Source organism: Pangasianodon hypophthalmus, chromosome 26 (genome assembly GCF_027358585.1).
Source record: "Pangasianodon hypophthalmus isolate fPanHyp1 chromosome 26, fPanHyp1.pri, whole genome shotgun sequence".
NCBI classification, from domain to species: Eukaryota; Metazoa; Chordata; class Actinopteri; order Siluriformes; family Pangasiidae; genus Pangasianodon; species Pangasianodon hypophthalmus.
The window spans coordinates 5,589,208-5,612,654 of record NC_069735.1 but is presented as its reverse complement, the minus strand read 5'-3'; the positions used below and the strand labels follow the sequence as shown (position 1 = coordinate 5,612,654).

General features: G+C 41.1%; 1 protein-coding gene and 1 long non-coding RNA gene across 6 annotated transcripts in view; one reads left to right on the top strand and one right to left on the bottom strand.

Moving 5' to 3' along the window:
• Positions 1-69: 69 nt before the first annotated feature.
• Positions 70-8,305, top strand: LOC117596170 (uncharacterized). Its single transcript, XR_004577342.2, has 3 exons — positions 70-194; positions 1,801-1,942; positions 7,009-8,305. It is a non-coding gene; the product is annotated as an uncharacterized LOC117596170 (long non-coding RNA).
• Positions 3,108-23,447, bottom strand: part of runx1 (RUNX family transcription factor 1) — a 40,301-nt gene continuing 19,961 nt past the window's right edge. Inside the window, exons 1-7 of one of the 5 annotated variants that reach the window (XM_026932288.3) lie at positions 19,362-20,495; positions 18,089-18,333; positions 16,791-16,947; positions 12,472-12,576; positions 9,974-10,141; positions 6,218-6,343; positions 3,116-4,772 (exon numbers count right to left, since the gene is read on the bottom strand). In XM_026932288.3, the coding sequence (XP_026788089.1) occupies positions 4,267-4,772; positions 6,218-6,343; positions 9,974-10,141; positions 12,472-12,576; positions 16,791-16,947; positions 18,089-18,333; positions 19,362-19,389 (1,335 nt within the window). In that variant the 5' untranslated portion in view covers positions 19,390-20,495 and the 3' untranslated portion in view covers positions 3,116-4,266. The other 4 variants (XM_053229844.1, XM_026932286.3, XM_026932284.3 and 1 more) reach the window with 4 other exon arrangements.

Sequence of the window (23,447 nt, the reverse complement as noted above, 5' to 3'; positions counted from 1 at the left end):
AGCTGTCCCGTATGACGTGTCGATCACTGGAGCTGCGTAAATGCTGCGTTGATTGAACGCACCCGTTGGGTGTTTTTCTTTTTTCCTTTTTTGTTTGTTTTTTTGGAAGAGCGGAAATCCCGACAAACGCAAAGTCTCTTCTGATGCACAATAAAAGACTCCCAATTTACAGACTAGAACACGGAAAACGTTTGGTAATTAAAATGTTTAAAATATATTTATATTTTACTGACATGCGCACTCGCTGATTTAAAAATCATTTTTTTAACCAAACAACTTAAATACATTATAAACGAAGCATAATAATATAAATATTATCAAGCATATTTAGTGATAAAAGGCCCACACTGCAGCTTGGTTGTAATATTGCAGTATAATTATATTATATTATATTATATTATATTATATTATATTATATTATATTATATTATATTATATTATATTATATTATATTATATTATATTATATTATATTATATTATATTATATTATATTATATTATATTATATTATATTATACAATGTGGGGCACGGCGGCTTAGTGGTTAGCACGTTTGCCTCGCACCTCCAGGTTCGATTCCTGTCTCTGCCCTGTGTGTGTGGAGTTTGCATGTTGTCACCATGCTTTGGGGGTTTCCTCTGGGTACTCTAGTTTCCTCCCTCAGTCCAAAGACATGCGTTGTAGGCTGACTGGCATTTCCAGAATTATCCGGGGTGTGTGAATTTGTGTGATTGTGCCATGTGACGGGTTGGCACCCCATCCAGGGTGTCCCCCACCTTGTACCCCAAGTCCCCTGGGATATGATATGATATAATATAATATAATATAATATAATATAATATAATATAATATAACATAACATAACATAACATAACATAACATAACATAATATAATATAATATAATATAATATATCATGGGACACCAGTCCATCACAGGGTACCATTCACACACTCATTCACACCTTTGGCATTGCCAGTCTACCTTTTGGCATTTTTTTGTGAAGCGGGAGGAAACACACGCTGAAACGCACATGTGAAACTCCTGGGGACTGAGAACCTTGGAGCTGTGAGGCAGCAAAGCTACCTGCTACGCCATGGCACCATATTATATTATATTATATTATATTATATTATATTATGTTATATTATATTATATTATATTATATTATATTATATTATATTATATTATATTATGTTATATTATATTATATTATATTATATTATATTATATTATAATGCATAATATTTATAATTTATGAATAATATTATATTAATTATATTAATTATTATATACATTGTTGTTGATGTTACTGTGCATAGATCAAGTTAGAACATTATTTATATTAAGAAAATTGACACAAAAAGAAAAAATCTATAATTTTATATATTCTCTAAAATGATCTATAGTAATCTGATTTATTATTTTTATTTATTTAATAGCTGATCTTATTGCCCTTACTGTTAAGTCAACATCAAATGGCAAGTATTGACTCAGTTATGATCTCTAGAATACAAATTTGATATGTAAACCCTTGTTTTCAGTACGCAGCATAAAAAGAGTGCATGCTTCTCATCCAATTATCTACATGCTGGAAATTAATATTCCGAATTCCATGATAAGTGGGACATGAATTTGACTCATTTGGTGACTTCTTTTTAATACATTCCCTCACTTGCTAATCCACTGCTTGAGTGTCATGTGTTTAGATTAATGGAAGTGTTTCGCCTCTGACCACAGTTAATTTCCCCCTGTTTACCATTATCATTTGTGATTAATCACAGTGTGAAATCTGCACGCAGAACCCAGCTGAGATGACAGGAGATGGGAATTGTTGAGGCAGACGAGTTTGCAGAGGTTAGAGCCCTGGCTATTGATTCTGCTGGCTGTCAGTGCTGATGCGGGAAAGAAGCGTCCACTTGATGAATGGTGTGTAATTGATAGGTGAGAGACCTTGACTCTTAATCAGTCTTGGAATGTTTAGGCTAAATTGTGTAAGAATATGGAGATTGGGCTGGAAGATTACGGAGAATTATCAATGGTAAGTCTAAAGATTGGAGCTGAATTTTAAGTAAGAAAGTCCTTTTTCAATTACTTGGTCAATTCAACAGCAGTGACTTATTGCTCATAAATTATACCATCCTATTTTTTTGTACTTTGGCTGCTAACTATTTTTTAATAGTGTCACTTTTTATGTTGAACGTGATTTAGAGCTGTGGGTTCCCATCTGTGCGGTCTGATGGCTGAGAACAGAGTTTTAATTTGAACAATAAAAATGTAATAATTTTGCTATAAATAGCTGCCATTACAAATGAGCCTACGGTTAATGAATCCTTGTCTTTTTTTTTTTTTTTTTAACTTTTTGTTTATCTTTGTCTCTAATTCTCTCCCACTCACACAAGCACACACACTTTTTATAACTGTCTCTACACAGATTTTCCATGTGTGTTAATGTTGCTATGTCTAAGTCTAACTGTAACCCCAGTAACTGAAAATATTTTGAAAACCTGAAAGTCTCTTTTAGTTTTTCAAACAAAAAAGCATGCTGCTTTGTGGTAATAGCAAAATGCCGGAATTGTGCTTTTCTATCGTTTGTGGGGAATGTGATCCTAAAGTAACACACGCACACACACACACACACATACACATTAATATCCACATATAAATATAAACACACTGGTATGTGTGTGTGTGTGTGGGTGGCTAGTGGTGTCATGCTTCTCTGACACCCTCTGCTTTTTATATAATTTTTAAATACATTTTATGGACCTTGGCCTGAATCCTGGAGCTGGATTATAGCTAATGCTCTGTAGTCTCTTTGCACTGACTGTTGGGCTAGTCTGCATTTCTATAGCCCCATGCCCTCTTCTCTCTCCTGTATGTGTGTGTGTGTGTGTGTAGAGAAGCTAGTAGGTAAGAAATACAGGTATCACAGAAGTGTGTGAAGTGAGCTAAACGAGATGGCCAAAAGCAAAGAAAGGAGACATAGACTTTAAATCGAGAGAGTGGAGTCGAAGAAAGAAGAGAACTACTGAGGCTTGTGAGTAAGGAGAATATAAAGAGAGTGTGTATTTGTCTGTAAGATAGTGTTGAATAGCACGGGCAGGTCAGGGCTTGTCTGCTTGTCTGTATAAATTCTTCTTAGGTCAGGAATAGCACATGGAAGCAGGGGCTGGCAGAGGGGGTATTAGAAGCTGGCACCATTTTAGGAGCCTGGCCATTCTTGTCCTATCAGCACAAGATGACACTGAGAGACAGAGTCTACCCACTTTCCCCTTGATTTCTCATGACCCTGACCGTTGCTCAGTGAAGAGAAAGAAGGACACCACACGACATTGTCTACAAACAATCAGCTTCTTCACAAGGTTTACATTCACAAAATAAAGCAGTACTAAAAAAACATATAGGCTATGTAGCATTTCTAGTTTTCTCAAGTGTGGAAGTCAAAGACACTGTCACTGTCAACGTCAATCAGCCAGTGATATCAACAAGTAGTTTACAGTCTATTTACATAAAAGTAGATGAACTGTGGGTTACAGCCAACCTCGTCCACTATACTGTTTCATGTAGGAATTAAGTGGATATCTGAAATCCAGACGGGTTTGCACTGTAAGAGGACGGCCTTAATAGGCAGTGACTGATGAGGTAAAGCCTCATAAACCTGGGATTGCATGTGCAACAAAGCTCCATGTCTCTTTTAACTCTTAAATGGAAATCACCCAAAGCAATGGCAATCATCCAATGTTGGCGCTGTTAGCACAAGGCTAACTGTAGCATGGCGATGTGTGTGAGTCACAGGACACACACCCATCTATAGATTATAGTTAGAAATGTCAGAACTGCACATATGCTGGGTTTCAGTTGAAACCTCATCAACCTCAAAGCTCAGTTATTATAAATGAACAGGCAGTCATGTGTGAAATTCATAATTCATTGCCTCAAATGAATAGTTCCCAGCATACAAGCTGTTATTTTGGCAGATATACATTTTCTGGCTAATGTTTTTAAACTAGGATAATATAATTCTTCAGATTCAAGTTTGATGACAGTGCTATGTCAGTGTATTTGTTTAGAAATTGAAGGAGCTGGTGTAATAATAATAATAATAATAATAATAATAATAATAATAATAACAAATTATCCATAATTATCTTAAGAAAAACAAAACTGAGTCTCATGCTGTGGAAAATCGAGTCCATGCACTGCTCCATCAGCTGTCCACTTCATATTGGTCAACATGTCAGTCCCTCATTCAGTAAAGCTGGTGCTCAGTATGGCCTCCACACTGCCTCAGCAGACATGCTGGTTGGAGAGCTGCTGTGGCTTTCCTCTGCCTCAACAACAATGTCATTCTGATTGGGCAGTGAGGGGTGGAGGAGGGCCGAGCCCGTCGAGGCGCTGGTGCAGGGCGGCAGGATCCTGGGGGGCGAGCGGTCCCCTCCACCTCCTCCTGACATCATGGAGAACTGGTACGACCCGGTAGCGCTGCTGTAGTAGAGGTGATAGGGTGAAGAGCTGGCCTGGAAGTGTCCACTCTGGCCCTGGGAGGAGCCGGCAGGGTAGGGAGGTGGTAAGTAAGTGTGGTAGCGGCCAGCGGGCGCAGTCATGGCTGACATGCCGATACCTATAGCGTTGGTGACAGGGGTGGGAGTGTAGGTGAAGGCTGCAGTGGGGTAGGGGACCCGAGGGTCGGTGAAGCGGTTGTCTGGCAGCGAGGGGATGGAGGAGAAGGGGCGCTCCAGACTGACACGCGGGTCACTGAAAAGGTCTGAACCTGCAAGAGGGAAAGTTTTGGGTTAAAGTACTTATAACATGGAAGTCTATTCTGCATGTGGACTTTTAAAAGACATCAGCCAAAAATTCTATTAGCTAACCTCACTTAATTGTATTACATATTTTTGTCAAAGGCATTGTAAAAGTAAGAGCATCTTAACTGGCAGAGAGAGAAAGTGTCCAATGTGATGCTCGCTTTACCATTCAGCAGTGAGCTTTGTGCTACTATGCTTTTGGGAAACTTAGTCCATGTCTACAGACTTTCTTGTTTCATAGCTTTGCACATGATATCTGATGACTGTGCAATAAAAAAGACGATGGCCCTTAATCATCAAAGTTGCTTCGAAATGAGTTGCATCGAAAAGATTTGAGCACGCAGAATGACATACAGACAAATCTGCGTCTGATTTGGGAAACATGCAACATCAAAATGAGAAGTGATTTAAGCACAAATGATGAATCAGCTTCAGCTGCATGGAAACAAGCTTCTGTCAGCTAATCCTTCATTTACATGGAATAAACATATGGTCCATCCCAATTTACCCTCACATCCATCTAATTTAGGTGTTGTGATAGTGAGCCCTTGAGGACAAAGAATTCAGAAAAAGCCAGCCCAAATGAGAGAAAAGTTAGAAGCTGAGTTACAGTTGCTTTTGTCTGAGGTTACTGCAAATAAACACTGTTATGGAAGTGTGTTTTTAATAAAGATGCTTAGGGCCACAATCAGAAAACCGAACCATTTTCCAGTGGCACCTGCAGATAGTTATGCAAACTCTATTTATAGTTGGCTTTCTATTCATTTTAGAACTCGAATATGTCAGGCCTAACTGAAGTCAGATTTTGTTAAAGCTTTATTTATGAATATAGGTGAGCCAAGTTTCCATCCTGAACGAATAAACAAATCCACATTTAATATTAACACCATTATTCAAGCACTGAAAATCAGACTCCCAGAATGAATAAAGTCATGTCTAGTGTGTTTTTGATATGAATTAATAACCTCAAAATGATCTCTAAGCTTACGCGCTGACACTAAACCCCATCATTTATATTTTTAGAATGCACAAATGTAATTATCAGTGTTATTTGCTATTTTTATTATTATTAGCTAAACTACTCTGTTTACTATAGCCTACTTGCTTCTGATGATACTGATATTGATTTTGATTATTTAACTGCAAATCAAGCTTTTTTTTCCTTATTTTTTCTCATATTTATATTCAGTCCGACATGTGTTTGATCATACAGATACACCAAAGATGAAATTAATAAATAAGGAAACTGTCGGGGGAATTTATGTATGCTCATTTTATAATCAGAGTTGACCATACACAAGTTTGTTTAAAAAAAGGCCCATCACGCTAACATGGCCGTCTCAATTCTCTATCAGTGATGCACAGATGATGTGTGATCAAATGTAATGTGCTGATGCAGTTGTGATCTTACAGTGTATTGGATTGCGGCTGGGAGAGATGGGTGTCGTAGGGTGAATAGCTGGTGCAGAAATAGCACCCAGGTAAGGATAGGATTGTTCGTAAGACCAGGACGGAGACGTCTGCATTTGCCTGGAGTCTGAAAACAACAAGATAAAGAAAACAAAAGTTATTACATTTTTTTTTTCTACAAAATTACTTTACATATTATTATTATGCCTTTGAATTAGTTAAAAAAGCTATGAATACTAAAGCTCTTGCCCCTCTTGTTCACAGTTTTTTTTTAAAATAAACATTATCATCTCATAAAGAAAGTACACTGAAATGTGAAAAAGATGATTCCCTCCGCACATGTAACATGTATTCATATTCCTTATACTAAATTTGGTGGCTTTAATACACAAATGAGAGGATAACATTAAAACACCCACAGAGCCTCCATTAAACACTGAACTCTGACTCTTAACATATACAAATCAGTACTGTAACCAGTTTACAGGCTGCTATATTGCATTAGAAGTGGATTTGTGAGAGCTATTATGTACACCTGGAAATGAGCATAATATCATTACATGCTAATGTGTCACTACCAGGAAACACACCATTTTGGGAAGTAAATAATTGTTCAAACCTGTGATATGGCCTGCTAACTCTAACCTGGATTTCCCTTCATCCCACAATATTATCAGGACTAATGCGCAACTGCACAACAAACAAGACACCACAGGATAGAAAAAGAAAGAGACATTCTCTCACTTTTCATCCCTCTCTCTCTCTCTCTCTCTCTCTCTCTCTCTCACTCAGTCCCTACGATCCAATAAATGCTCGCCGATAGCCTGCAGACTTCCAGACAGAAGGGGAAGGCGAGCCATCAGAGAGGAAGCAAATTACGCACAGCGGCCAAAGCGAGCGTTTCAGGCTGTTTCAAGTGGAGCCAGACTGCGGCGCAATGCCAAGTCTCCCCCCCGAATCCCTACGGCCTCTTCCAGAAGCCCCCCTCTCTTCTCCCTCCACCTCCCCAGGCCTAGTGCTTATGCTATGGGCCAAGAGTCACACATGGCTGGGTGGGTGGCTTCAGGCGTCTTTGTGCATCCGGTGCAGGCAAAGCTCATTCATGTTTTACTGGACTCCCACATACACGCACATGTGGATACGAAGTGTGGAGGGAGCAGAATGAAGAGTGAACATGGGTGAAAGCGCACATGCCCATACTCTTACTCCAAGACTACACACAGACAGAAGTGTAACACACAAATGTTTGGGCCATTTTGTGCACATTTGAATACAATAGAAAAAATGCTAGAAGTGGACAGTTTTGATTTTATTGAGCGTTCCATCAGCATGTCGATGTTGAAACCACAGAGATGTTGGGAAGTGGGTTTGTAGGTTATTGCATTAACAATAAACAAGTGCATTTCAAATGGATTTACCCTCATAAAGAGATGTAAAATTTGTTTTCTCTTCTTTCTTCTTGAACATACACACCTTCACTATTTATTCTTATCAACACATCAAAATATTTTAGAGCACTTTACAAATCTCAGGCTGCACTTCCTAAAATTCCACTCATGCAGTTAAAAACACTCATTACATTTCACCGCTGCTATGTCACTTCCTGTCAAAGCGCTACCAACTGCTCCACACACACTTCTCCAATTTTTGACAAACATGAATACAACACAAAAGCTCCAAAAAAAAAAAGCATCCCCTAAACACTCTAATACACTCTGATACACTAAAACACACACAAGCCTGCCTGTGGTTCCAGCTGCTACTGATTTACTATATTTTGAAAAAATGCAGAGAGAAAAAGAAGAGAGAGGAGAGTGCGTGAAAGAGAAAGAGAGGAGGGAGAAAACAGAGAGAAAGAGAGCTCTTGAATGACTTAATAACAGTTTCCGCTGGCGGTGCTTCCACTGCTATTTCTGGCGGCATGATCAGAGAGGAGAGAGCAGCACGCAGAAGGAAACACACTGTTTCAGAGCTCTCCACTTCCACCAGCCATCCTTCCATCTCTCAACCCTCTGCATTACTCTGCACTCCATTCATCCCTCCCTTTTCCATTCATTCCTTTCTTCATGCTCACTCATGCTCGACTGTCCCACCCTTCTTGATGTACTATAGGGTGCATGTTTGGTCTTCAGTTCTCATTTAATCTCTCTCTTTCACTATAATAATAATAATAATAATAATAATAATAATAATAATAATAATAATGATGATGATGATGATAATAATAATAATAAGTTGATATTATACTTAGACTGGCTATATCTTGGTCAAAATTCCTACCTTGGTTTCTCTATTCTTCGTACCTGCTAAATCTCTCAGTGTTTATATATTGCTTAATGTTGAATTATTCCCACAAGCCTGTTTTAATAAAATGTCTGATTTTCTCATACAGCTGCTTCCTGTCAGTGGATTCTCACTTCCCTATTTTCCCTGGTCTGCTTCCCCTAAGAATACATATGCGATCTTGCTCTCCCTCTCTCTCTCTCTCTCATACACGCAGACACACACCTCACTCCTATTTACACTCCTTCATAGAGGAAGAGAAAGTAACGATCAATCTCTCACAGAGGCCCTCCTGCTTAACTACCCCAATTAGGTAATATCCAAAACAATGTACAAAAAAAGGAGAAGTATTGTTAGCATGCTAATATAATACCTAACTGTTAGAGTCAGATACATTTCCCAGAAATTGGCTTCTGTTTTCATCTGGGAAATGCGTTTAAAAAAAAGGCTTACTCACATTTCACAGTAAGCATTTACTCAGAATTAATGTATAAATACTAAGCATATGCTAACAGCATGATGACGTGGCCTTCACCACATAGAATTCTGTTGTGCAACTGCTTTGAAATCTTTTCGTGTATTAACTGTGATTGAAAACAGTCTCACGTTGTACTATTTTTCACCCAGCAGGATAAAATGGGGCTTTCCAGTCCAAAAGTGAAATGAGGAAATTATTTTTATGGCCTCAGTTACATTTTACAAGACTCTGGTGTATGTGTATTAGACTGTGGGCATAAGTGTTTGAGTGTGAATTTTTGTCTGGTGGCACTGAGTATGTGTGTGTGTGTGTGTGTGTGTGTGTGTGTGTGTGGTGCCCTGCTCAGGCACGCTCATCTAAGTTGCAATCAAAGGTGGCCTTGTTCTCTTCATTTGTTATGTCTGTATCCTCGATGGTGTGTCACTACATACCCTCATGTCACTTGGTAAGAACAAATAAGACATCAAACATCTTTAACAATAAATTATAAGAAATAAACAGTTCTGCAAACTGCCTTTGGTTGTGACCTTACTGCAGAAATGATATTTTAGCAAGTGAAAATCTCTAATATTTCTTATCAGAGATTATTATAAATCCAATATAATATTTCAACCTGTATTTAGATGATTTTACTCATTTCAGTAGGTTTAATAATCTTCCATTTTAATAATCTTCCATTTTAATAACCATTCCATTTTAATAATCTTCCATTTAATTTAATCTTCTAATAAGAAATACTAGAAATATTTGACTATATTCAAGACTTCTTCACTTGTTCTTCTTCACCTGTGCTTCTAAAAAGCTACTGAAATAAATAAGTAATAAAAATAAAAGTATTCTCTGGCGAGTATTCTCCCAAAATTGGTCTGAGGTAAAATGAGAGGTGTGTGTAGAACCCTCTCAGGCAACACAATCCTATCGGATGTGTGAGCTAAGAACATTTTTAGACAATGCAGGTCTTTTCATTCATTTCTTTAAAATCATCAGGTAACTTACCAGGTATTTGGCTGTGGGTGGGGCTACCAAAGGGAGGCGTGTTCAGGGAGGGGCGGGGATTAGGCGCAGAGGCCTGGTGAGGACTGCACCTCATGGCACTCCTCCTCAACTGCTCGGAGAAGGCCAGCGCTCCTGGCTTTACAGCTTCTTCCAGCTTTTGTCTATGACCTGAACACACACAAAAACACCCCAAGAGAGACATATTAATATGTGTGATTATATATGTGAAGAAAGAGGAAGATGATCATGTGCATCCCAAATACAGGTGGCTGAAAATACACATAAAACTGACACAGGTATAATGATCCTCATTTCAATCAGCACTTTATTGCCCAGTGTCATAGCATACTTTTTCCTCCGATTTTTCCAGCTCATTTTCTGATTTCAACGTTCAAACGTTAATAATGACTCCCAGACCCTATCATCTGCTGTATATCTCACTGTTAGGACCCCGCTGGTGTAGTGGCACCAGAACAGAATGTTTCAGTTAGATGAGGAGGAAGCAACTTGGCAGGGCCTGCAGACTAAATGGAGGGATGAAGGGAGGAGGGATGGGCGGATGAAGGGATGGAAATATCAGCAAGAAATAGTAGAATGAGAAGTTGAGCATATGGAGTATACCTGTATATAGAATATGAGATTTATAATGAAATCACGAATAATTGGATGAAATGCTTTTTTAGATTTTCACCTCAGAAGCTTAATATGCTTTGACCCTGAGCTTTGTGAATATGAAGCAATGTGAGAGAGACATAGTAATGTAAGGGTTAGCATGGGCGAACAGAATTAATTCTTAATCCATTTGGTACCGTGGCTATTGGAGTTTCTAGATTTCTGAGTGTTTCTTGATTGCTGAGGAAGCAGTGTGTTTGTACATGTGTGTTTGTGAGATTGATTTTTAATTAGCCTAAATACAGTTAGTCAAACACAACTCTGTTACATCCTGCATGAAGTATGGAAATGTGTCTTTGTTTACATTCAGAAAGTGTGTGCAGCTGCTAAGGGAGGAATTTTTGAGGAAAGTATAGTTGTTATTTCAATTTATTGCCAAATACATACAAATGCTTTCCTCACATGTTACCAAACTAGTCAATATATTACTGCAAACCAACCAAGGAAAGTTGTGAAATGTTTTTTTAAGTGTTGTGTCCTCAAACTACTGATGTGCTGTGCATGTGTGTGTCAAGCTCGAGAGGAGAAGTGCACTTCTGATAATGTGTGCATATTCTATACATGTTAATGTATGTGCATGTGTGTTTTTATTCTGCATAAGCTCTGATGAAGAGCTTTTTTGCATGGGAAAGTTGTTTATGTGTTGTATACTCTACATAGTCCACTCACAAGTAAGCATGAATGTCTGAATGTCTGCTCCTGACCTCACACATAGACAAGCAGGAAGCAGGAGGGATTAATGATTGCAAGCGATGAAAGGAAGGAGGGGGGATAAAGGGACAAAAAAAGACAAGTCTCTCAGCTGTGCAAAACCATCAGACACACTTGCCTGTATTCTCATAGACACATGCACACCGACACGAGAGGAGGAAGTCCTCCTGAAACCAGAGCTGCTGTTCGAGGACTTTGAAGAAGAAGCCAGCAGTGGCGAAGCCTCCATATGGTTTTGAGGCGCCGGAATAACGGACTGAGCAGGACTAGCCCTACGGCTTCCATGAGCACAAGGGTGGGGCATGATGTGCTCTCATATAACCCACATACACACACTACTACACCCACACACATATACTCACACACACTTCAGCCCCTCATAATAAACAAAGTATATCTGTGATTCATGACAGGACCAGTTTAATGTGTCCAACCAGGGTTCTTCAGATAAACTCTTATCAGAATAATGATATTTTATTGCATTATATAAAGAATTAAATATAAAGTATTTAATTCTTTGATTCTCATTAATTCTCATTAAATAAAGTATTAATGAGAAAAATACCATTTGTATCTGATAAAACACAAAACAGCCTATTTAGTAAATAGACTCAAACCTAACACTGAATATTTTACATCTTCTCTTTGAAGCTTTTCTTCTCTATTCTATCCTCTCTACAGCTACTGGAAAAACATAGAGGTAGTAGGCTGTGGTGGTTTACAGAGGCACACCGCAATCATCTGTAGACCTCAACACCCTGTTTCTATTAACATACCACCAACCACCACATTAGCATAAAAAGTTGGTGGATAACCATCAACCACAATAAAACATACCTAACCACACACAGACACTCTCATAAACATACTTCACTAATTTCTTGCCAGGAAATGCATAATATAATTATAATTACTAAACATAATTACTGTTGCCCATAAAATTTATCTATCTATCTATCTATCTATCTATCTATCTATCTGTCTATCTATCTATCTATCTATCTATCTATATGTGTTTGTGTGTGTGTGTGTGTGTGATGGGTAAAACATATCTTTGTGCCAAAATATTTGTGCCATTTTTTAGTCAAACTACTGGATTAGACTTTAAAACTTACGGCGGGGTTCCCTTGGTCCGTCCACCGTAATCTTGATGGCTCTCTGATAGGTGGCCACTTGAGGGGGGTTAGTGAATACAGTGATGGTGAGAGTAAAACTCTTCCCTGAGAGAGAGAGAGAGAGAGAGAGAGAGAGAGAGGACAGATGCAAATTATGGAGCTGTAAAGTAAAAATAAGGAAGGACATTTTAATATGTTAATATGTAAAAGACTACAAATCTGCAGTACAGCTTCTGAACAACAGTCTGTCCTCTCTTCCTTAGTTACACACTCAATCAGCTGGACATTCTTATTAAACATGTGTAGACACAGGATAAGTGGTTTAGGTCCATGTTACAGACCCCAAACTCACACAGGACCACGTGATGCAACATCATGAGTGAGATAAGGAGAAGAGGTGAAATGAGAGAAGCGCCAGTCAGCCACACCGACTGTCTTTACTCCTCATAAACACATACACAGACAGACTGAAATGCAAAACATCCCTATGCTAATCCACACAATTACACATACACACACACATGCACACACGCACGCATGCACGCACCCACTTCCACAAAATTACAAGAAGGACACATTTACGTCTATAATTTTTTAACAATACTAGTTAGACAAAGACAAAACAAACTGTAAGGCATGAGACATGAATCAGATTATTAGTCAATTTATGAGTTATAATTAGAACAATAAAATATTATTGGTTCCCCTCAGTTTGATTTGCCTAATTAATCCCTGTTGTCTTATTACTCTGAGACATGTACAGAAAGAAAAAGAGAGAATTCTTGCACAAGTGGCACGCCTCCTCCATCTCTGGTCTATCACTCATCACTGTGATGGTGAGACAGACCCCCGGGATGTTTCAGACTCAGAACCAATGATAGCTTAAAGTCACAGCTGCCCATGACACAATGCCACACACATACACACACACACACACGCACGCACAACCACCCACCCACACACACACGCATGCACGCACACCCACCCACACACACACAGATGACCAGACAAGCGGACATATGCATGCCCTGTCTTACTATTACTATTACTCAGACGAGTAGACCTGGGAAGAACTCCCAGCTGTTCCCAAAAATCTGATAAACTACCTTGGCTACCCACATACACACACACACACACTTGCACACAAAGAGCTTAGCGTGCTCAGGGTAGAGCTGGAGCTCGACAACACGTACTCGCTGTGCTATTCTCAGCCGTGCTTCTCTGACAACTCTTCTTTCAGAAATGACCTCAATGCACAAACATGGTGGTGTATAATAATTATACTTCAATATTCCTATTCAAGTAGTAATGATTCTGTCACCTTTACTCACTACATTTTCAAAAGCAAATGACAACTTTTCTTCAAATAAAATTCTTCTTAGACTTTGGATCTTACTACATTATTTATTTTAATCAAGCTGAAATGATTTGACTACAGTGGCTTAGTCTGTCAGTTTGTATCCCTGATTCCAAAATAAATGTAGGGTTAATTATTTCTAGATAATCTTGATATATCTAGATAAAAAAAAAACTATTTGACAAAAGTTTATTAGATAACCTTTTCCTGAATCACAAAGATGACCAGATATCATAGCCTGAATGTTATAAGCTGGAAAACTACATTATTTACATTATAACTACATTACAAAAAACACTATTTAATTATTATTGTAAAACCTAATGAAGGCTGTTGTTAAGGTTTGAATATTTCCATACATAAACTATAATTGTGTGTCAGTTTTATGGATTAAAATCATCACAAAATTCTTTTTAATTTACCTCATGTTAGGTAGATGGCTAGGACAAGAATACAGTGACGTGATTAATATTATGACAATATAAGTTTGCCAATTTTAGTCTGTTGTAATCAGTCAGAATCCACAAATGAGTGAATTTACTTAAGTACTTAAGTAAATTAAGTAGCTTAGAAATTGAAGTAAGTAAATTTAAGATCTCACCAGTTAACCTGGTTAGCTAATATTACCATTGTTATGACTCACACAAAAAAGGGGCATGAGTATGTCCAGTGAGGTTTCGAACATTACTATCCTGCATTGAAGTGTTGAGCTTAAATTATCATAAATCTATTTGTGTAGTCAAAAAAATGCTAAATTTTGAACAGGCATGCCATTTCTGTGTGCTACATGTACATATCAATAAGAGCAGTAAAATGCTAGCTGTAAAATCCAGTATCGGCGTAGTGTAATACCACAGATGAGCACTACTGAGAAATAATAATAATAATAATAATACCAGAAGTGGAAACACACATCTCTCTGTTACTCTGTCACATATGCAATACACACACCCACACAGACACCCAGACATACACACACACACACACACGTTGTGGTTGAGTAGTTTAGCGTTTGAGAGAGAGAGAGAGAGAGAGAGAGAGAGAGAGAGAGAGAGAGAGACGTTCTGTCTGGAAGGAGCAGAAACTCACTGTCCAAACAGCCAGGAAGTGCACAGTGTTCCTTAAGGGGATGTCTCCCCACACACAAAGTCTGTTTGTGCGCTGTGTGTGTTTGTATGAGTGTGTCTGTGTGTGCGTGTGTGTGGACCATTGCCTGAGGACTGCGTGTGACTCACTAGTCCATCCATACACAGACTCAGAGGAAACAAATGACAAAGAGAAAGAAGAAAAATAGAGGTATAGACATAAAGTAAGAGAGACAGATGCTGCCTTTGTTACTGCTTATCAAACACCATCAGTGGTCTTTCAAGTTAGTGTGTGTGTGTGTGTGTGTGTGTGTGTGTGTGTGTAGTTTACATTTCTCCCTCTTACTTTAAACACTCTATCTCATTTTTGCCACCCACACTAAATTCGTTTCCATCACTGTGGAGAGCAGCAGCTTTCAGGTACACACAGTGTTTACATCACTCACACACACACTGCAACATCCTACATTTACAGTGACTACACACATGAAAACTCACAGTTAAACACATGCAATCACATGCCTATACACACCCATACACCAACAAATACATGCACACACACACACACACACATTGCAGGATAAAAGGCTGCACTAACACATGTGTTCAGCGTGACAAGCTCTGGCATGTGTGTGCTTCAGCCAGCTGCAGGTAAGTCAGGTGGGTTCTATCTGCTAAATCATATCAGGACTGTGAATAGACCCCTGTGGGACTCCCTATTTCCCAGAAGACCTGTTTGTGTGTGTGTGAGTGTGTGTTAAAATGCTTTGACTAATCTTTTTGTCATTATGAAAACAGATTCTCTCTCTCTCTCTATCTCTCTCTCTCTGTATCTCTCTCTCTCTTTCGTATACACACACACACACATACACACACACACAATTGCCTACATTATTTAGTAATGTTACTAATACTAGTAAGATGAATTTGTATTTCTTCTATTTCCATTACATATATACTTCCACCATCTCAAATATAGCTCGACTGATCAGAGGATATAAATTTCATACACAAGCTGAGCTAAGCTTGCAAATGTAGCACAGTTATTTTAGAGATGCTCAAAGATACACCGCTATAATCGAACAATTAGCTGAGCTGCCTTAATACCTGCTTGCTAAAATAATAATGTTCAAAATTCAAGAAGTATGAATTAGAAGAGTGATGTTAACCTAGCTGTGAGACAACACTATGACATAAGACAGTTGCAGCTGTATATGATCTACAGTCTATAGAAGACAGACAGACATTACTCTATTTTGGCATCCATTAAAAACAGTGAAGTACAGTATCTGAACAGATGGTGGTTTAACTCAGAGGCGCAATAGGCTGATCAAGGGCTAGCCACTTTGCTAGTGTAAATAGAGGCCTGTTTTTTAATAGATAAGAGTCTGCATTTGGCTGCACCTGACTTTGCAAGAGTCACATCTAAAAGGTTTAATAATGGAAATCCAAATAACTGGCTATGAGAAAATGATTGTTTTATATCAAATACCCTCATATTTGTGCAAATACAGGGAGTTCATATACATATAGCTACAGACATTGTTATAAATATAATCCTAAATTTGTCATAGTCCAGCTACCTTCGTCTTGATTGTATGTCCTGTGTGTGTGTGTGTGTGTGTGTGTGTGTGTGTGATTTTGGTATGTAACAGAGAAGGAGAGAGAGAGAGAGAGAGAGAGAGAGAGAGAGATGTGACAAGAAAGATGGTCATTGACTAATATAGAATGCACCAGTCATGTCTTCTCTCTGCCAGCTCAGTGAAGTTCAACACAACCAGACAATGATGAGCATGAAAGTGAGAAGAGGAAAGAAAAGCAACACACACAAGATGAAAGTGACATTAATCTACATCGGCTGCCCATTAAGCGCTTACCTCTTCCGCTGCGACCCACAAAGCGCAGGTCATTGAAACGGGCCACCTGGTTCTTAATGGCTGCTGTGGCATTGCGGAGTTCAGCGGAGTAATTCTCATCGTTTCCTGCCATCACTGTCACGAGCGTGCCATCAGGGATGTCGCCAAGGGCAACCACCTATAGCCGGGCATGTCAGATAATACATTATTCATCCTAAACAACAACTATTTATTATCATTATTATTATTATTATTATTATTATTATTATTGTTGTTGTTGTTGTTGTTGTTAGTAGTAGTAGTAGTAGTAGTATATTTTTATTTTTATTATTATCATTTCATCATGAGACTTCATCCAGGATGGGACACCAATCCATCGCAGAGTGCTATAATACTACTACTACTACTAATAATAATTATTATTATTCTTTTTATGTTTTTTTTTTAAATATCATCCATTAAGTTGCTCCATCCTCTTGCCGCTCGGCAGCATTATAAATATCTTTAACAGGAATTCTCTTGTGTAGATTATTATATCTTTTTCTGATCCGTCTCTGTTCTTCAGTTTCACTTTTATTCACTTACACATGCTTCCTCTCACGCACTAATATTTCTGTGTTCAGTGACTTCAGCCCAGTGGTGATTATTCATGTGCTGCAGGTGTTAATTCAGTCCTGGGCTTTTTTCTGGCTCTGTCACCGGACAGAGATGGTTATTTTCTTGCATATCTCACAGATCTGATGCTGTGTGATGAAGGAATGGTAAATTCCTTCCACACCATCGGCCTCCAGCTAAACAAACAGCCGTTAATTACCAGCGGATTTCCTCCAAAATTGTGAACTGCGACTTGGTTGTATTTAAAATATCACAGAAAGCCACTATTCAGTGAAAGGAAATGATGTTAATATGCGTTTAAAATGTGGATTTCATGTAAAACGTATCGTTTGATTCGAAGAAATATTTATGGTCTATCCTGGGATTCAGTTGTTAACAAAATAAATAAGAGAATAAATTTACTTTTTTTGCTGGATTTTCTGTGCAGGTAAATGAGGAAATATTGCAAATCTCAGATATATGTGTGAATGTAAATATTAAATCTATAGAATTGTTCTGCTGAGTAAGAGGACGCACGTTTCTACTCTTATTAATTAGGATAATTATAATTACTAATTTCTAACGATAGATAGATAGATAGATAGATAGATAGATAGATAGATAGATAGATAGATTTGTGTGCGTTCTGATCGTGTGTGAGCGCGCGCAGGGGTGCTGGGCGCTCGTGCCGCGCGCTGTGCAGAGTGCGGTCTGTGCGCGGTTACCTTGAAGGCGATGGGCAGAGTCTTGTTGCAGCGCCAGTGAGTGGGCAGCACCGAGCACAGGAAGTTGGGACTGTCGGTGCGCACGAGCTCTCCCGGGTGCTCGGAGAGGACCTCCATGCTGCGGTCACACATGCGCAGTTTCCCGCCGCCGCCCTCGTGCGCACTCATCGCGGGCAGAGTGTCGCTCATCTTCCCCGCGCCCAGGCTGGAGGAGGGCGGTGTGAAGCGGCGGTGGGGGGCCTGGTCTGAAACACATCCACATCCAAACACATCACCCGCATGCTGAGAAACTGATCACCTACAGTCATGTACTACAGAAAACAAATGGCTTCTGGAAGATTTTTAATAGTTACAGGAACTAAAGGAGTTGCAGGAAATAAAAGGATTCTTGTTGCACAAGCTTTTGAAATATAAGTGGTTTCTAAAACAGCCCTAATTTTAATAGGAACCATCGTGTTTCCAGAAAAAGTCGGCTGTGGGAGGTTTCAGACGTTACAGGCTGAATGGCTAAAGAAAAGAGAAAAAGGTTCTGTGTCTTAAACTTGATCATTAAAATAAAAGATTAAAGCAACACAGCCTAATCATCTGTTTCAGAAAAAACAACAATCTCCAGCACTGAATTCACTCTCACAGTGCTCAGATTGGTCCAGCTGGACATGAACCCTGTAGGTGGTAATGCAACACTGTGTAGTTATGCAGAAAATGTTTTAAAAAAAAAAGGAGAGAAAGTTGAGCTTCTCGTGAGTACTTGTGTGGGGTTTACCCCGGTTAACATCCTTGAGCAGGGCGCGTGCCAGAATCGCCTCTGAGGCGCATGAAAGCCCTGAAACCGCGGCGCTGCTCCTGACAGTGAGAACGGCCTCCTGTCACTCAGCCAACCACAATCGATGCCACATGAGTGTGGTTAAGAGGTTTTAGCTGCTCCGCTCAGCTTACTACTGCTGTGCTCTCTCCAAAGCTCCAAACACACAGCCACACGCCAGTATAAACGCTTCTCCAGCGCGCCGCGCCACTGGAGCAGCACCCAGCACTGCTACAAGCGAGTGTGTGTGTGTGTGTGAGGGACACAGAGAGAGAGAGAGAGAGGGAGAGAGACAGAGAGGTGCGCCACAGGACAGACCTGTGGAAGAGCGCGTGTAGAGAAGCAGTTAGAGGAGGAAGCGCTCACTGCACCGCACCACTGCGGGCTCAGGTCACGCACAGGAACCTGAGTGAGCTTCATCACATGGAAACTACAGCGTGGCTCACAAAGCGCACATTAAACACATCATACCGTATTTGGCGTCCCAAAGGAAAACCATTGGTATCCTGTTCGAGGTTTTCCTTCTGAGCTGCGTGTAGAGGCGAGTCTCCAGGCACTCTTCTCAGCCGGTGGGGATTAGTCTGTCGTTCGCTGTGACGGCGCGCGCGTCTGCCTGCCTCCGTGCGTCTTGCAGCGATCAGGAAAGTTGCAGAGCACTTCTTTTTTTCTTTTTTTTCTTTTTTTTTTTTAAAGATTTCCGATTAACTCTAGCATTTGTAGTCAGAAGCCTGTCCCCGCATCGTCAGTAAATATACGTCACCGCAAACTGACTTGTCCTTTTCAAACTTTTCAGCTGCACACTTAAAGCGCTCGCGATGCTCCGGTTCACGTCCCGCCGCAATTCTTCACCTTTTGAAACGACTACAGAGTACTGCTCGCTCGTCTGTTCCGGTGCTATTTTTCAGCCTAAGGGACGCGTTCTTCCTGATGATTTAGGGCTGTGTCGGCCCTGTAAGGTCGCATACACACCGCTGATGTCGTATGAATGAATCTCCAGGCGAGGGGCTGGCTTTTACTGGCGCTGGGCAGTACAGGAATGCAGCCCGGCACAGCTCATTTGCATGCGGCAGCCTGTGAGCTAATGCCATTGGCCAGAGACAATTGCTTGGAGTGGGCTCGCCCAATCAGGAAAACGTCCGAAGAGCGCGAGAAAGTCGGACTTGTGACAGCCAGAACCGTCAATGGAATTCCTTGGCCCGGCGCGCGCCCTCATTACAGCGTTGACAAGTTTAGTTTTTTTATTTATCAAATAACTGCAGTCACAAAAACGCCTTTCCTCCCTTTCCATCACCTGCAGGAATAACTGCAGGTCCACAGCTGTCAGAAAGGCGAGGTGTCCAGTGATTCAGACAGACAGGCGTGTTTAAGTAGTGAAGTTATCCCACTCAAGAGCAGAACTGTGTTACACATACTGTGTTAGGTGTGGGGAGACTTAACATTTCTACTTAACACTTCTAACACTCTTACAGGAGCTGGGACTAATCCCTTACCACTCAGCCAAAAGGGGGCAGCAAACGACCTCCCTGACAGCGCGGAAAAGACGCGTGTTACCGCGTGTTGCTCTTCATACAGACCTTCACCGAGCCCTCTGTCCATTCCTGTTCCCTGATGGAGTCGGTGTGTTAATGCAGTGATGGAGTCGGTGTGTTAATGCAGTGATGGAGTCGGTGTGTTTGTGCAGCGATGGAGTCGGTGTGTTAATGCAGTGATGGAGTCGGTGTGTTAATGCAGTGATGGAGTCGGTGTGTTAGTGCAGTGATGGAGTCGGTGTGTTAATGCAGTGATGGAGTCGGTGTGTTAATGCAGTGATGGAGTCGGTGTGTTAATGCAGTGATGGAGTCGGTGTGTTAATGCAGTGATGGAGTCGGTGTGTTAATGCAGTGATGGAGTCGGTGTGTTAATGCAGTGATGGAGTCGGTGTGTTAGTGCAGTGATGGAGTCCGTGTGTTAGTGCAGTGATGGAGTCGGTGTGTTTGTGCAGTGATGGAGTCGGTGTGTTAGTGCAGTGATGGAGTCCGTGTGTTAATGCAGTGATGGAGTCGGTGTGTTAATGCAGTGATGGAGTCAGTGTGTTAATGCAGTGATGGAGTCGGTGTGTTAGTGCAGTGATGGAGTCGGTGTGTTAATGCAGTGATGGAGTCGGTGTGTTAATGCAGTGATGGAGTCCGTGTGTTAATGCAGTGATGGAGTCGGTGTGTTTGTGCAGTGATGGAGTCGGTGTGTTAGTGCAGTGATGGAGTCCGTGTGTTAATGCAGTGATGGAGTCCGTGTGTTAATGCAGTGATGGAGTCGGTGTGTTTGTGCAGTGATGGAGTCGGTGTGTTAGTGCAGTGATGGAGTCGGTGTGTTAATGCAGTGATGGAGTCGGTGTGTTTATGCACTGATGGAGTCGGTGTGTTTATGCAGTGATGGAGTCGGTGTGTTAATGCAGTGATGGAGTCGGTGCGTTAATGCAGTGATGGAGTCGGTGTGTTTATGCAGTGATGGAGTCCGTGTGTTAATGCAGTGATGGAGTCCGTGTGTTAATGCAGTGATGGAGTCGGTGTGTTAGTGCAGTGATGGAGTCGGTGTGTTTGTGCAGTGATGGAGTCCGTGTGTTAATGCAGTGATGGAGTCCGTGTGTTAATGCAGTGATGGAGTCCATGTGTTAATGCAGTGATGGAGTCGGTGTGTTAGTGCAGTGATGGAGTCGGTGTGTTAGTGCAGTGATGGAGTCGATGTGTTAGTGCAGTGATGGAGTCGGTGTGTTTATGCACTGATGGAGTCCGTGTATTAATGCAGTGATGGAGTCCGTGTGTTAATGCAGTGATGGAGTCCGTGTGTTAGTGCAGTGATGGAGTCGGTGTGTTAATGCAGTGATGGAGTCGGTGTGTTAATGCAGTGATGGAGTCCGTGTGTTAATGCAGTGATGGAGTCGGTGTGTTTGTGCAGTGATGGAGTCGGTGTGTTAGTGCAGTGATGGAGTCCGTGTGTTAATGCAGTGATGGAGTCGGTGTGTTAGTGCAGTGATGGAGTCGGTGTGTTAATGCACTGATGGAGTCGGTGTGTTAATGCAGTGATGGAGTCGGTGTGTTAATGCAGTGATGGAGTCGGTGTGTTAATGCACTGATGGAGTCGGTGTGTTAGTGCAGTGATGGAGTCGGTGTGTTAATGCAGTGATGGAGTCGGTGTGTTTATGCACTGATGGAGTCGGTGTGTTAATGCAGTGATGGAGTCGGTGTGTTAATGCAGTGATGGAGTCGGTGTGTTAGTGCAGTGATGGAGTCGGTGTGTTTGTGCAGTGATGGAGTCGGTGTGTTAATGCAGTGATGGAGTCCGTGTGTTAATGCAGTGATGGAGTCGGTGTGTTAATGCAGTGATGGAGTCCATGTGTTAATGCAGTGATGGAGTCAGTGTGTTAATGCAGTGATGGAGTCCATGTGTTAGTGCAGTGATGGAGTCGGTGTGTTAGTGCAGTGATGGAGTCGGTGTGTTTATGCAGTGATGGAGTCGGTGTGTTAATGCAGTGATGGAGTCCGTGTGTTAATGCAGTGATGGAGTCGGTGTGTTTGTGCAGTGATGGAGTCGGTGTGTTAATGCAGTGATGGAGTCAGTGTGTTAATGCAGTGATGGAGTCGGTGTGTTTGTGCAGTGATGGAGTCGGTGTGTTTGTGCAGTGATGGAGTCGGTGTGTTTGTGCAGTGATGGAGTCGGTGTGTTAGTGCAGTGATGGAGTCGGTGTGTTAATGCAGTGATGGAGTCGGTGTGTTAATGCAGTGATGGAGTCGGTGTGTTAATGCAGTGATGGAGTTGGTGTGTTAATGCAGTGATGGAGTCGGTGTGTTAGTGCAGTGATGGAGTCGGTGTGTTAATGCAGTGATGGAGTCGGTGTGTTAATGCAGCGATGGAGTCGGTGTGTTAGTGCAGTGATGGAGTCGGTGTGTTTGTGCAGTGATGGAGTCGGTGTGTTAATGCAGTGATGGAGTCCGTGTGTTAATGCAGTGATGGAGTCCGTGTGTTAATGCAGTGATGGAGTCGGTGTGTTAATGCAGTGATGGAGTCGGTGTGTTAGTGCAGTGATGGAGTCGGTGTGTTAGTGCAGTGATGGAGTCGGTGTGTTAGTGCAGTGATGGAGTCCGTGTGTTAATGCAGTGATGGAGTCGGTGTGTTAGTGCAGTGATGGAGTCGGTGTGTTAATGCAGTGATGGAGTCGGTGTGTTAGTGCAGTGATGGAGTCGGTGTGTTAGTGCAGTGATGGAGTCCGTGTGTTAATGCAGTGATGGAGTCGGTGACAGTTGCAGTCAGAAGTTAGGTAGAAGTTAGAGTGGATGCTCAAGAATGCCTTCCTCATCGACTTTCCCATCTTCCTTATTTCTACACCTCTGAATCTGCCTACTGCTTTCTTTTCCAGCTGTTTTCCAGATGTTACAGTGAGGTGAGGGAAGAGCAGGCACTTTAAATCAGGCAGAAAACATTTTTATCCCCATCCCCACCTCTGGCTGCAGGTTCTAATGAGCAGGTCTGGCAGCTCTCCTAACAGCTGCACACATGCATCCCAGCAAGGCTCTTCGTCTGACT